This window comes from Antedon bifida, chromosome 6, assembly GCF_963402885.1.
Source record: "Antedon bifida chromosome 6, ecAntBifi1.1, whole genome shotgun sequence".
NCBI classification, from domain to species: domain Eukaryota; kingdom Metazoa; phylum Echinodermata; class Crinoidea; order Comatulida; family Antedonidae; genus Antedon; species Antedon bifida.
This window is the reverse complement of record NC_136231.1, coordinates 4,950,789-4,963,754: the sequence shown is the minus strand read 5'-3', so window position 1 is coordinate 4,963,754 and position 12,966 is coordinate 4,950,789. Positions and strand designations below refer to the sequence as shown.

At 32.7% G+C, this 12,966-nt stretch overlaps 1 protein-coding gene across 1 annotated transcript; it reads left to right on the top strand.

Moving 5' to 3' along the window:
• Window positions 1-4,522: 4,522 nt before the first annotated feature.
• On the top strand, window positions 4,523-11,171 carry LOC144844762 (uncharacterized). Its single transcript, XM_078701817.1, has 12 exons — window positions 4,523-4,561; window positions 5,080-5,154; window positions 5,683-5,937; window positions 7,042-7,204; window positions 7,429-7,562; window positions 7,838-8,089; window positions 8,194-8,288; window positions 8,451-8,631; window positions 8,815-9,002; window positions 9,515-9,751; window positions 9,918-10,066; window positions 10,164-11,171. The coding sequence occupies exons 2-12, from the start codon at window positions 5,091-5,093 to the stop codon at window positions 10,420-10,422; spliced, it is 1,977 nt and encodes a 658-aa protein (XP_078557943.1). The 5' UTR covers window positions 4,523-4,561; window positions 5,080-5,090; the 3' UTR covers window positions 10,423-11,171.
• The last annotated feature ends 1,795 nt before the right edge of the window (window positions 11,172-12,966 follow it).

Here is a 12,966-nt window from a genome sequence, read left to right as displayed (position 1 = left end):
ATAAAATATATATAAAATATATATATATAAAATATATATATATATCATATTCGAGTCTCGGTTGGGGCGACTTTTTCTCATTCTCACAGATTTCCTCATCTTTATCGTTTCAAATTAATTAATTAAATTTCAGTATATCACCGGGCGGTTTAGAATTAATGTTCTTTGCCTGATTTGTTTATATATATCATATACATATATAATATATATATATATATTAGGCAATGAACATTAATTCGAAACCGCCCGGTGATATACTGAAATTTAATTAATTAATTTGAAACGATAAAGATGAGGAAATCTGTGAGAATGAGAAAAAGCCCCAACCGAGACTCGAACTCGGACCGCCTGCTTGATATGCAGATGTCCTAACCAAGCGACTCTTTAACATTCTCGGCGTGGTACGGCGGAACAGCACTAGTCCTCAGTTGTACCCACGCGCAACAGAGATCAAACTTTCAGTATTTTTGTTCACGAGGCGGGATCTCCGAAGAGATACTTTTATATATATAAACACATTAGGCAATGATACCCACAGCATTGCCATTCTTTCAGTTATTTGCCTTTGGATTTATATATATATACTGTACTATCTGCAGATTGGATATATATATATATATATATATATATAAATCCAAAGGCAAATTACTGAAAAAAATGACAATGCTGTGGGTATCAGTGGCTGGATCTCAATGGAGATACAAATAAAAAAAGCGAAAAGCTAAATCAAAACGATAAAGTAAACAGCCAGAAAAGTTAGCAGAGCTTTCGGGCAACACTAGCCCTTCATCAGTGCAAGTGAGGGAATTTGGATAAAGTCATAGCATATGAGTTGGCAAGTGCTGCCTGGGTGGACAGGAATAAAAGAAATATAACACTAGATTTGAACTCGTCACTACGGACGAGTTAGGTTATCCGCAGCGCCAACGCCACGTGCACGTCATACGTTAGAATATTGCGCACAGAAAAACGATTATGCCATTGAAAAAATGTTAGTGCGCTCTCTATTTTGTGTCACGTCTAAGTATATACAGTATAACACTATATACTGTATACGTACTACATACAGTGCAGAATAGGTGAAAATAAGTGACCAAAGTTATTGACGCTTTTGGATATGATGACGTCACAAAAAATTTAAAAATGGTAAATCATGCGAAAGATAATTGATTGACCTAGACAATATAAAAACATGGGGGAAAATGAAATACGGATAAGTGGAGATGCGCTCTATTAAATGTGATGAGCTATGACGAAAGAGACAAAAATCCTCTATTTTATATTCGAGTGGCCATACGATGACGTCACACTATCGGGTTAGCCATATCAATGCATGATTCGATATCTACAACTCATCTACTTTCAGAATATGTAATAAACAATAAAATTCACCTTGTAGTTTAGAATCTATGACTGTTTAAAAAAAGGCATAATTTTGACAAATTTTTGAATTTTTTCATCAAAAACTCGCGCAAATTATCCAATTCCACGTGCTCGTATGACGTGACTTTGAGTCGAAATTGTTTAAAAGTTGGTAAAATTACTAGAAAAGGCTGGAAAAACATAAATCACGCGAAAAAAGTATGTTTTTAACGCTATGTGCGCACGTGCGCGTAAAAATGTGCGCGCGCGTGGGAATTTTTGGCATGCTCAAAATGACATGAAACGCATAGAAAGTTGATTAGAAATTGATTTTTCGCATTTTAAAATTTTAAACGCGCGTGCGCGCGTAACTTTCTGTGAAACATGCCATTTTCTCTCCATAGAAAGTTAGCGCATGATATAAATTAAACTTTTGCTAAGTTTCAATTTAAATGGTTTAATGGTTTTTGATCTAAATTAAATACGCGAAATTCATAAAATCGCGCGTAACTTACGCTGCGTAACTCGGACGGGACCGAAAACCTTATTACGACATCTTCAGATAGAGGTCAATCTTCTGATTAAGTTATACAATGTTATGTTGAGAAGATTTAGAGATACACGCGCAACAAAATTTTGGGAAAGAAAGAAGAATAAGAAAGAAAAAAAAAAAAAAAAAAAAAAAAAAAAAAAAGATCCTGACAATAACAAGGGGTTATCCGCCAAGTGCGGATAACCAAATAGAAACAGCGTGTTGAATAGTGGGTGGAGACTGAATAAGAGTAGAAAACAAAGAAGGTAGCTTGGTAGAGATATAAACATATATATATATATAAATCCAAAGGCAGATCTCGTCAGTGCAGCTCAGGTTTCAAAATGAAATATAGCGCAGAACTGGCACACCACAGACTATATTATAGTCTGTGGTGTGACGTCACAATGATAGGTGGCGCTAGCGCAACCAAAAATGCGTTCAAAGTTACTATGTTGATAAACTATAGATATCTGTATTTCTATCAAAAATTATGTATCTTAGCTTGATTTTTTAAAAATAAGAATAAATAGATTGTTAAAAACAAATATTTAGTGATCTTTTGAAATTTTAGTTTGTTTTTATTGAAAATAAAGCCATTATATTCTAAACCATTGGTGACCTTGGAGTCACTAAGGCAGGTTGAACGTTTTCTAGCTACGAAACAGCGCCACCTACCATCGTAACGTCAGCACTGCAGAACTCTAGGGCACGAAACAATAACAAAAACAAAACGATATCCACAATAGAGGTATTTCATTAACCATTGAAATAGCGTCGTCAAACTTCTAATTATTTGCTTTTTTACCACACCATTTTTTTTTCAGTTGTTGGATATTGCCCTTGTGATTTGCCGTAACTCATTCATCATTTTCGAAAACCATATTCAAGAAAAATATTGTATTATCCTTGGTATAATATTAGTTTTCAATAATGTTATGAATGTTTATTATTATTGTATTAGTTATTCTTATATTGTTTTTATTATGATTAAACCAGACCCCTGACGGGGACAGACGTTCCAATGTAATAGGCATATTTCTTTGACTAGAATTCTCCACGATATCACTGGAATAGCCTAGTCTATAATAATAACCGTCTACACAACAACCCACAAAATTAAAGACGTAAATTCCGACATTAAGGAAGCTTACCATGGCAATAATGGTAAACGATCGGATCCACGGACTATCAGGTTCAAGACGATCGGGCCCATTTTAGACATAAGCAAAAGAATATCGGCCCAACGCCTATACTATCGTTCAAATTGCAGTGTCTTGAAGCAATGGTATAGAAAACCAATGATTTATACATTTTTTGTGGTATTTATCAAGTTTTTATAGGTGTTAGAACTACCGTTTAATAACATAATTTATTGATACTGCCAAAGTTGATTTAATATATATAAATAAATTAATAGAAAAACATAATTTTTCTTTTTTGGTAACCCATTACAAATTGACTTTATTTTGCTACGTTTCGGCTACTTGATCGATCATCGTTTTTTGGTGCTGTCTGGCGCCACCACTTGTTCTTATGTCAGCTATTCGCTGGCGTTATTTTCTGTTGTTCTGATCCAGATGGATTCTTTTACTTTTCCTGCTAGATAATATCCTCTCGTATAGAAATCCTTTATTTGTGTCCGATTATACATTACGTCAATTATTAATATTAATCAAGCATAACGCATTCGACTATTGCCATGACAGAGGTAATGCCATAGTAGTGGCAGCCTAATATTATTTACCAATGATCTCAGACCTTGTACTCAATTGTTATGAAGTGAAGCTTCACTCAGATTGTCTCAGCTTATATTATGTTTAAGTATGTTTAATTGAAACTGAAAAAAACAAGGCCAGCAGCCATTAAGTCGCGTGCTACAATGCATAGTGATACCGGACCGACAGACATACAGACCGACAGACAGACAGACCGACCAACCGACCGACATAGTGAACTATAGAGTCGCGTCCACGCGACTAAAAACAGGGACATTTCTAAACAAAGCCATATACATGGCTGCGGTCGCTTGCTCAAGTTAGTGTTTACCGACCAACCGACCGACCGACCGACAAAGTGAGCTGTAGAGTACATGTGTTCAATGTGTAATTAGATTTAAGGATAATAACGGTATTAACATTTACCAACCGACCGACCAACCGACCGACATAGTGAGCTGTACAGTACATATTGTGTTCGATGTGTAATTAGATTTAAGGATAATAACGGTATTAACATTTACCAACCGACCGACCAACCGACCGACATAGTGAGCTGTAGAGTACATATTGTGTTCAATGTGTAATTAGATTTAAGGATAATAACGGTATTAACATTTATAAGGGAAAATCATATGAATCAGAAACGGTATAGTTTTATTTGTCTTTGGTATTATGATAACACTGATTTTGTTACTCGGAAAAACCCATCAATTGATACTACGTACTTTGCCCGTGTAGGAAGTTGTGTTTGATGGGGTGACGTCATGGACCTATCATTAATCACAATTCAAAATCAAAACAACTGAAGCGAAGAACTGAATATGACTAAACATTACGCAATTCTATTGAGCCTAAAATGTAATTTATAATATTTGCTTCCTCATAATTTTGCACAAATCTGTTTCGATGATCATTCAGTGAAGTCTAGTTTAATATTATTATCTGAGTAAGTAATATAATTTATTTATAAAATTAAGAGTTAGGATTCTCAATTAATACAATAGTATTACTTGTAGACCATATTATAAATCCAAAAAAGTATTATTACAACTTACTGAAAACGTTACGATGCTCTGGGTATCAGTGGCTGGATCCCAAAGGTAAATCAAAAACAGACATAAAGAAACTACTAAGCTCATGGGAACACCATTGCTTCATCAGGTATAATATGTAACTGTTACAAAACAGTAGCATTCATGTGAATGTAGGCTGCATAGAAAGAGTTTTTAAAAATGTGTTTCAAAATATAATATTTGCTGTGTATACACCATGTTATGTACTATATTTATCATTTAAAAAAACAAAAAATAAAACAAACAACAACTCATCATCGTAGCGTGATTATCATGATAATTAAGATAAGAAAACAAATAAAAGTCTATTAAATAGACAAATGTTGTGATACTCTGAAAAGACGTATTAAAGGTATAGAGATGCAAGTTTCCGTTGTTTTTTTTGTTATAGAGTAAAGTAAAATGGCAGAATTATATATAAATGTAATGTATATTCTACTGATGTTACGCATAGGACTCGTTGTCGGTAAGTATTTTCTATAATAATGAATGCATTTAAAGCCATTAGCCTATGTTACTGTCAAACAATGGATTACATCTTTTGAGTACATATTTTTATACACGAGAAGACGTATGATGTGTTTTAAATGAATCTTAGGGCTATAGATTATCCAAAAAATAGAAATACAATAATAAGCAGGTGTTACGTTTACAAGATACAAGATAACTTTATTGTCAAATAGTTCATCAACGAAAATTTGAAATTGGTTTTTCTTATGGCAACTTAATATAAAAATAGAGTAAAATCAATAAAATGTTAAAACACAAAGTAAAATACACAGAACTGTAAAATATGTACAGATAAGGATAAATGCTATCAGGTGTTCCCAGGTGTTCGAAAATACCATTATTATGTATATACAGTAAACACAATGGCCAATGCCTAAACATATAGGCCTATTGAAATAAAACCCTAAAAAGAGGAATGAATGAATGTATTTTATTTATTGTTACTGTAAGTATTTGTTTTCAATTAAACGTTATTATTTTACAGGTAGTGGGCATATTGTCTTCGTTACCAACCTTGACCCACCAGGCATTTATATGTCAAGTTTAGGTTCCAGCGGCAGCAGTACGGATCTAAGTTTTACATTAGCAATTGGGAATATTCAACTAAATAGACCAGTGGCTCTTGATTATGATCCTAACACATCAACAATATATTGGTCTGACGTAGGCAAGTCTTCCATTGAACGCTATTCATTTGTCACTGAACAACATGAAGTTTTAGTGTCTTTTGAATCAGGAGGTTAGAACAATTCTATTCTTTTATTTTCTCGATTTTATGAAAGATATAGTCCCATTGAAAGTATTTTTTTTAAATATTTTTGTTGAAAATGCTATTCTAATGTCATATAATAGTTATTGGATCGAAAAAAAACATTATTTACCTGAAAACTGTAATGTAAACAAAAAATAGTCTAATTGACTAGAAGTAAATAGGCTTCTGGTTAAATTTAACCGTTTATTTTGTGTTTTAAACATTTTTTTTCCTACGGAAGTGATCAACTTTATTAAAACTGCGAAATGTTTAGGAGAATTTTATTCAGTTACAATTAATATTTACAACCATCTGTTCCATTGTTAAACTTACGTCACAATCCACGCTGTTCTACAAATATTATTTTTATGAAAACTTTTGGGGAATACCAGTTGTTAGGAATGTTACTATATAGATATTTACATTAGCATTAGACAAACAGCGTGTAATTTGTCTATTGTGTAGTATACAAAAGACTGCTCGGTTGATATAATATATATATGTCATAAATTGACAGATTTACTGTCCTGGAAAGGCGAGTCAATAAACTTACAACGAGAAATATACTGTCCATTAAACTAATAGAAAACATTTATTATTGTTTTATAACACATCACCTACGTTCTAAGGTAACACACAGCTTCCATCCAAGGTGGAAGCTATGCCAGCACAACAGTTCTTGATGCGACACTACAACCCCTTGCTTGCATTTCATTCTCAAAATGTGTACAAAAAGCTGAACGTGAAATTAACTATCCGTTTGGTAGAACTTACTATTTACGGCACGTGATACGTTATTAACCAATCAAAAGACAAAATGTGTTATAATAATGTAAGCATCATATGTAGCCAATTCGTCTCATTTTATGTATTATGTTTTATTCAAACCGTACCTTACGGCTTATTTTCAAAATGTCTAAAACCTAAAACCATAATAATACACTCATAGAATTGAATTTTGTATTGTGTTAAATTGTATATAACCTCTTGAAGGTTCGAACTTTTGTAAAATATACCTTTAGTCTTCATATATAAATCAAGACTTCAACTGTACAACATTAAGGTTTAGCTTAATTTTTTTTTTAAATAAAGTTGTGGATGGTTTAGCCATTGATGGAACTGGAAATAAACTTTACTGGACAAGTACTGCAGAAGACCGAATTGAAGTAATAAATCTGGATGGAACGAACAGAACAATTTTGTTTGACACATCATTAGACGAGCCACGAGCAATTGAGATAGATACAACTAACGGGTATACCACTCAATTTTCAATTAACTTGCTAGGCCTACCTGTTTTCACTGACCTAAGTCTCTCCGTATAAATTGATATTGTTTTTAATTTTATTGATAATTGCTTCCGTAAATAACGTGTGGATTACGTTGAGTATATTCTGTCTATTTCAGTCACTGATATATCTGTTAATATTAAAGTACTGTAAACTAATGTAATAATTAACAGAAATTGTGCTTCCCTAGATACCTGTATTGGACTGATTGGGGTAGCGGAACACAGATGATAGAGCGCGCGCAATTAAACGACTCGAGTACCAGAACCGCGCTAGTGACGACAGAACTTGTTTATCCAAACGGCCTTGTTTTATCAGTTCCTGGTAAGTCAAGCTGTTAATCATTGTTAACCCCACCCCTACCCCATTTCCCCCTGTCGTTCGTACACCATTCATAAAACACTCGAGATAAAATAATCGAATACGATTCATTACGAATCTTGAAAGTGCACATTTTATTACGATTTTGAATAAAAATTAATCTGGTGAAGTTTTATATCGTTCCAACATAATTAGTGATTGCACCCGCCATCAAATGCCTAATCAGGCCTAATCACTTGAATTTGATTTCAAATTGGTTCAATATAATTATTTCCAAGATGGAAAAATGTATTGGTGTGATGCTGGAACTGATAGAATTGAAGAAGCTAACCTAGATGGAACCAACAGAAGAACAATTATTTCTGTCGTTGGAAGGCATCCTTTTGATATTGAAATTTATGGAAACTATCTGTATTGGTCCGATTGGACAGGTGCTGGTATATACCAAGTTGATAGAAGAACTGGAATTTCATCATTGAAGGGTAGCGATAGTCGACTTACTCAACCAGGGGGCTTATGTATTATCACAGGTAGTATTCTCTATTTTAAATGAATCCTATCAAATCCAAGTCTAATTTAACGTTGTTTCATATATTACTGATAATGAAACATTTGTATACGTGATTTATTTTAGACTTTGAACCACCAACTCACTGTTCAGTTTTAACTCCACGAGCCTCAACTTGTGTTGGAAATGCGTTGGAAATTGGTGATCGATATACAAAATCGGTAAAAATGTAAACATTTATTTTCAGAGAAAAAGTTGAATTAAAGTATTGTATGTGCCCTCTTACTTGTAGAAGTAGCCCAAATGCCTTTTAGAGATTCATTCAAAATCAGTCGAATTTCCAATTGTTGTTGTGGTGTAATTTATTGAACGATTATTTTCAGACGGAGTGTGTGATCAAGTGGTCGGCTTGGATGGATGCATCGGGGGTATCTTCATATGACGTGAAAGTTTGCAAAATGATTCCTAGTAATAATGTACTCGATTTACCTAACAAGTGTACTACTCTGAATGTTTTTCAAAGTAGAGAAGAATATGAAGCAAGATTTAATCCAACGTCTCCAGGTATTACTTTGTTTTCAATTTTCTAAAAAGTGAAACGAAAAAAGGAAGACAGACAATTCCTTCTTTGAAGGGTGGATGTTGTTAAATTGCAGTCGCACTAACAGATATACTATTTCTGGTAGCTTCATTTTATGTTTTTTTTTATTTCGCCAAATAAGAAGCATAAGCTATTTCCATACACAGGTGTATACTGTGTGGTTTTGAGTGTCAATGATACTGCTGGTAACACTCGAAATGCACGACGTTGCTTAATTTTTGATAACCAGAGTGAAATATCAATAGCAGGCGACAGTTCCATTCATCTCACCGTTGATGGTGTGAAGTATAACAACGATTCAGGAGTACAAATACCCATAAATGGAAACGAACAAGTATATTTTTATTTTTAAAATAGTTTGATTTTAAATTAAATTATGTGTATTTGTTTGTAGTAAATGTTGGCTTATAATCAGATGATAAAACAAGGATAACAAGTACATATGTACGATATTCGATGATTAAAAAAAAACATTATTGTAAAACAACATTTAAAATAAAAATATTAATAATATTAATTGTCATTAATATCAGTTAACTTATCAACGGATTTGTTGTATTAAATAACTGAGATAACGTCAACCACTGATTAGGCGTTCAATAATGTTTGTATATATACTTTTGATTATGTAAGTAAGTAAGTAATATTTATTGCTTTTCAAATACAGTACAAATTTATAAAACAGTATAATGTAAATGAAATAAAAAGAGAAAACATTAAATATAAAAATACAAGACTAAACTAGAAAAAAGCATGGGATGGCCCTTTAAGCCCAGAGACTTGTTTCTTTTAATAACCATATTATTATAACCATGTCTTAATCCACCTAAACTGTTATGTTGATAGATTACGTTATCGTGGAAGAACCGATTTCATAACAAACTACATGTCAATGAAGGTTTGCTACTCACAATTAAGATCGATGACGTATTTGAAGAAGCATACGATTCAGATGCCCCGCCAACAGGGCGTCCTCTATCAGCGATTTCTAATAAAAACGGAATTGTGAGATTCGAATATGCTGTGACACAAGATGGTGTAACAGAAGTCGAACAAAAATGGGAGTTGTTACCAAATGACTTGGTACTTTTAATAATTATTATTGTTGTTATCAATTAAATAGGATGATACAAACATGTAAACACACCAATCTGATTGGCTTTTACTACTTTAATATGACAACGGAGTAAGATACACGATATTTAAAAAAATGTCTTTACAATGTATACTATGTGTTTTACAATTTTAGGATGAAATGGTAACATTTGAACTTGAGACCGAATTAAACGATAAGCTCACATTTTGGGTACAGGCTACAGACGTGATTGGAAACAGGAAAACTGATTTTGTATCAATCCACACTGATCCATCAGAAAAGTCAACAAATGAATATATCATGTATGTAACGTCTATCTATTATATGTTTCAAATGTGATTTGTAAAGAAATACGCTAGTTAGACTGTGTACATTACTACTGATACATTTTATTTTTAGAGCACTTTATGGAACTGTTCCTTCAATCGTATTTGTTTTACTTTTGGTTATCATCGTTTTTGGGGTTTACCGTCGCCGAACACCTGATCAAGTTCCAGACACCCCACCTTCCCCGGGTATTCGCTATGTTCCTACTATATATGGCCAGAGGCCGGAAAGACCAATTGATGAACGTGATGATGAACATCTCTACGAAAGTGTTGTAGGATCTTTTATTGCTGAACCACCGGTGTCTGAGCATCCATATTATAAAAATTAATATATTATTAAAACTACATTAAAAAAAAATTAAAACAATATACTGTATAGGTGTCTTAGTCAAACAGCCATTTACTTTTCTGTAATACTGCAATATCGACGTCAGCACAGTTTTAGAGAATGTAGGCCTATAGTTCTGTTTTATTTCATATGATAAAGTCTACTAATAACTTATATTTTTTAAAAATAATAATAGATGAAAATGAAGTCTGTAATATTTTAAACAACGAGAATTTAACAATATTTGACTTCAAAATTAACATCACATTAACTACAAAATGCGTATTACAGAAATGTGTATTATTTTAGTATATCTCTTTATTGCTATAATCATGGAAGAATGGAATCCCTGCTATAATTATCTATTATTTGTGTATCATTTGTTTGAGTTACAAAATATTAATTTTCAATTGCTGGTGTTTCAAATTATTAATTTCCAATTTGTTATGATATAACAAGACAATATTACTTTTAACCTTTGAAGACGCGAGGTTTCTACTCCCAAGTGACTGAGGCTAGTAGGTTTAGGAAAAATGCGGAATACATTTTTATGACTGTTACTTTCTGCAATGTATTAATGTTATGTGAAAAGTTTCTGCCTTCCGGAAAAATTGCATTTATTTTACTTAGGTCAAAAAGTGCAATTCAGTGACCCCAAAAGGTCAATCCGTACATACACGGGCCTCGAGTCCCGGAGCAGTAAATTACTCCTATGGGAGTATGGGATACGGGCCACGTCTTGAAAGGGTTAAAATCTCATGTTATGCTTTCTTAGTTTTCAAATTCTTAAAAAATAAATGTGTATATTACTCATGCATTGTATTAGGTTTATATATTTGAGTTGTTAACACAAAACATAATTGTGTTTTTACAATATAAATTAATAAAAAAAGAGGGAAATTGCACACAGTGTTCTTATTATCCTTGGTTGGTAAATATACAATTAATAAATTTAAAAGACAAGGAAGCAGTATTGTGTAGGGGGTTACCTGACGTCAAAGAAAATAGGAGTCTATCGGGTATGCACTTCATTTGTTGCATCGCACAAAAGACAAACAAATAAAATAACACAGAGCAAGTGATCCGTTTAAAGATGTAGGCTAGTGTCCCTCAAAAACATAAAAACTGATTAATAATAATAAGACTGAAGATTAATTAAATTATAGACTATAGGTTTGACGCGCTGAGTGTGTGGCAACTCGGGCAGCTGAGGAAGGTATTGTTTTCCTCTAGAATTGTGTTTCCACTCTGAATTTATATGCGTTGATTTTTCTGTGTTACCTGTTTACTTATAGTGGCGTACCATTGTTGTTAATTAGGTGATCATTTAGAATAAAATGATCACCTATTGTTATTGTATAAAATCTTTATTATTTTTTTTTTTCTTTTTATTGTTTCTGTACACTATTTTGTGTAACAATTATCTCAAAAAGTTTAATGTCAATGATTACAAAAATTTCAGAATATCTTTCAAATAATATAACTTAATCCTAATAAGCTTTCCAGCGTGATCACTCATCCGTGACGACATTTATACGCCATTTTGCGAAATCACATTATCAATCATATCTCCAAAATTCATTATCACATATTAATGAAATTCACTACACGTAAACTTCAGATCAAGGGTAAAAATATTAGCAAATAAAAAGTTGCGCGTTTCAAGGTCATGCATTTGAAATCGCGCGCTAAAAATTTAAAACGCGCAAAATTAGGTTTTGATCAATTTAGAGCATGAATTAGGCCATTTGCGTGTTTCCAAAAATTACTGCGCAAAAAAAAATTTTGCGCGCGCGATACTTAAAAAGCGTAAAAAATATGAATTTTTTTTACAAATCTCATTCTACTCACCATCCTTAGTACATTCACCAAATTTGAGTCAGTTCCGACTTAAAATAACGCTATACGAGCACGTTAAAAATGACAAAATGCGCACATTAATTTTACAAAAGTTCTGAAAATGGTGAAAAATAGGTCTTTTTTAAAATGAAAATAATTCTTCAGAATGCAAGATGACCCCCGATTTTTTTAACTTATTCTGGAAGCCATTGAGTTGTAGATATGAATTCATGTACACATTTTACGTACAAAATGTTTTGACGTCATCAAATGGCCACTTGAATTTAAAAATTAGGATTTGTTATCTTTTTGTGTAGATTATCACATTCAACAGAGCGCATCTTGGTTATGTGTGCTCGAATTTCGCACAACTTTCAGTATGTGCTTGCTTAATTAATTATCTTTATCATGAGTTGACACTATCTTCATTTTAATGACGTCATCACGCGTAAAAACTTGAATAACGTAGGCCGTGTAATTTCACCTTCGCAGTAAATTTGAATATCTTACAGCTCTTCAGAATTGAAGGTTACCTTGATGATTATAATTTATTATGAAAGCTGATGAAATGTAGATATTAATTCATATAAAAATTAAGCCTATCGGATGTTGTGACGTTAACATATGGCCAGTTGAAGTGAAAAAGTAGTTTTTTCATATTTTTCGTCAAAGTTATACACAATTCAAAGAGCGCGCACAGCGCTTC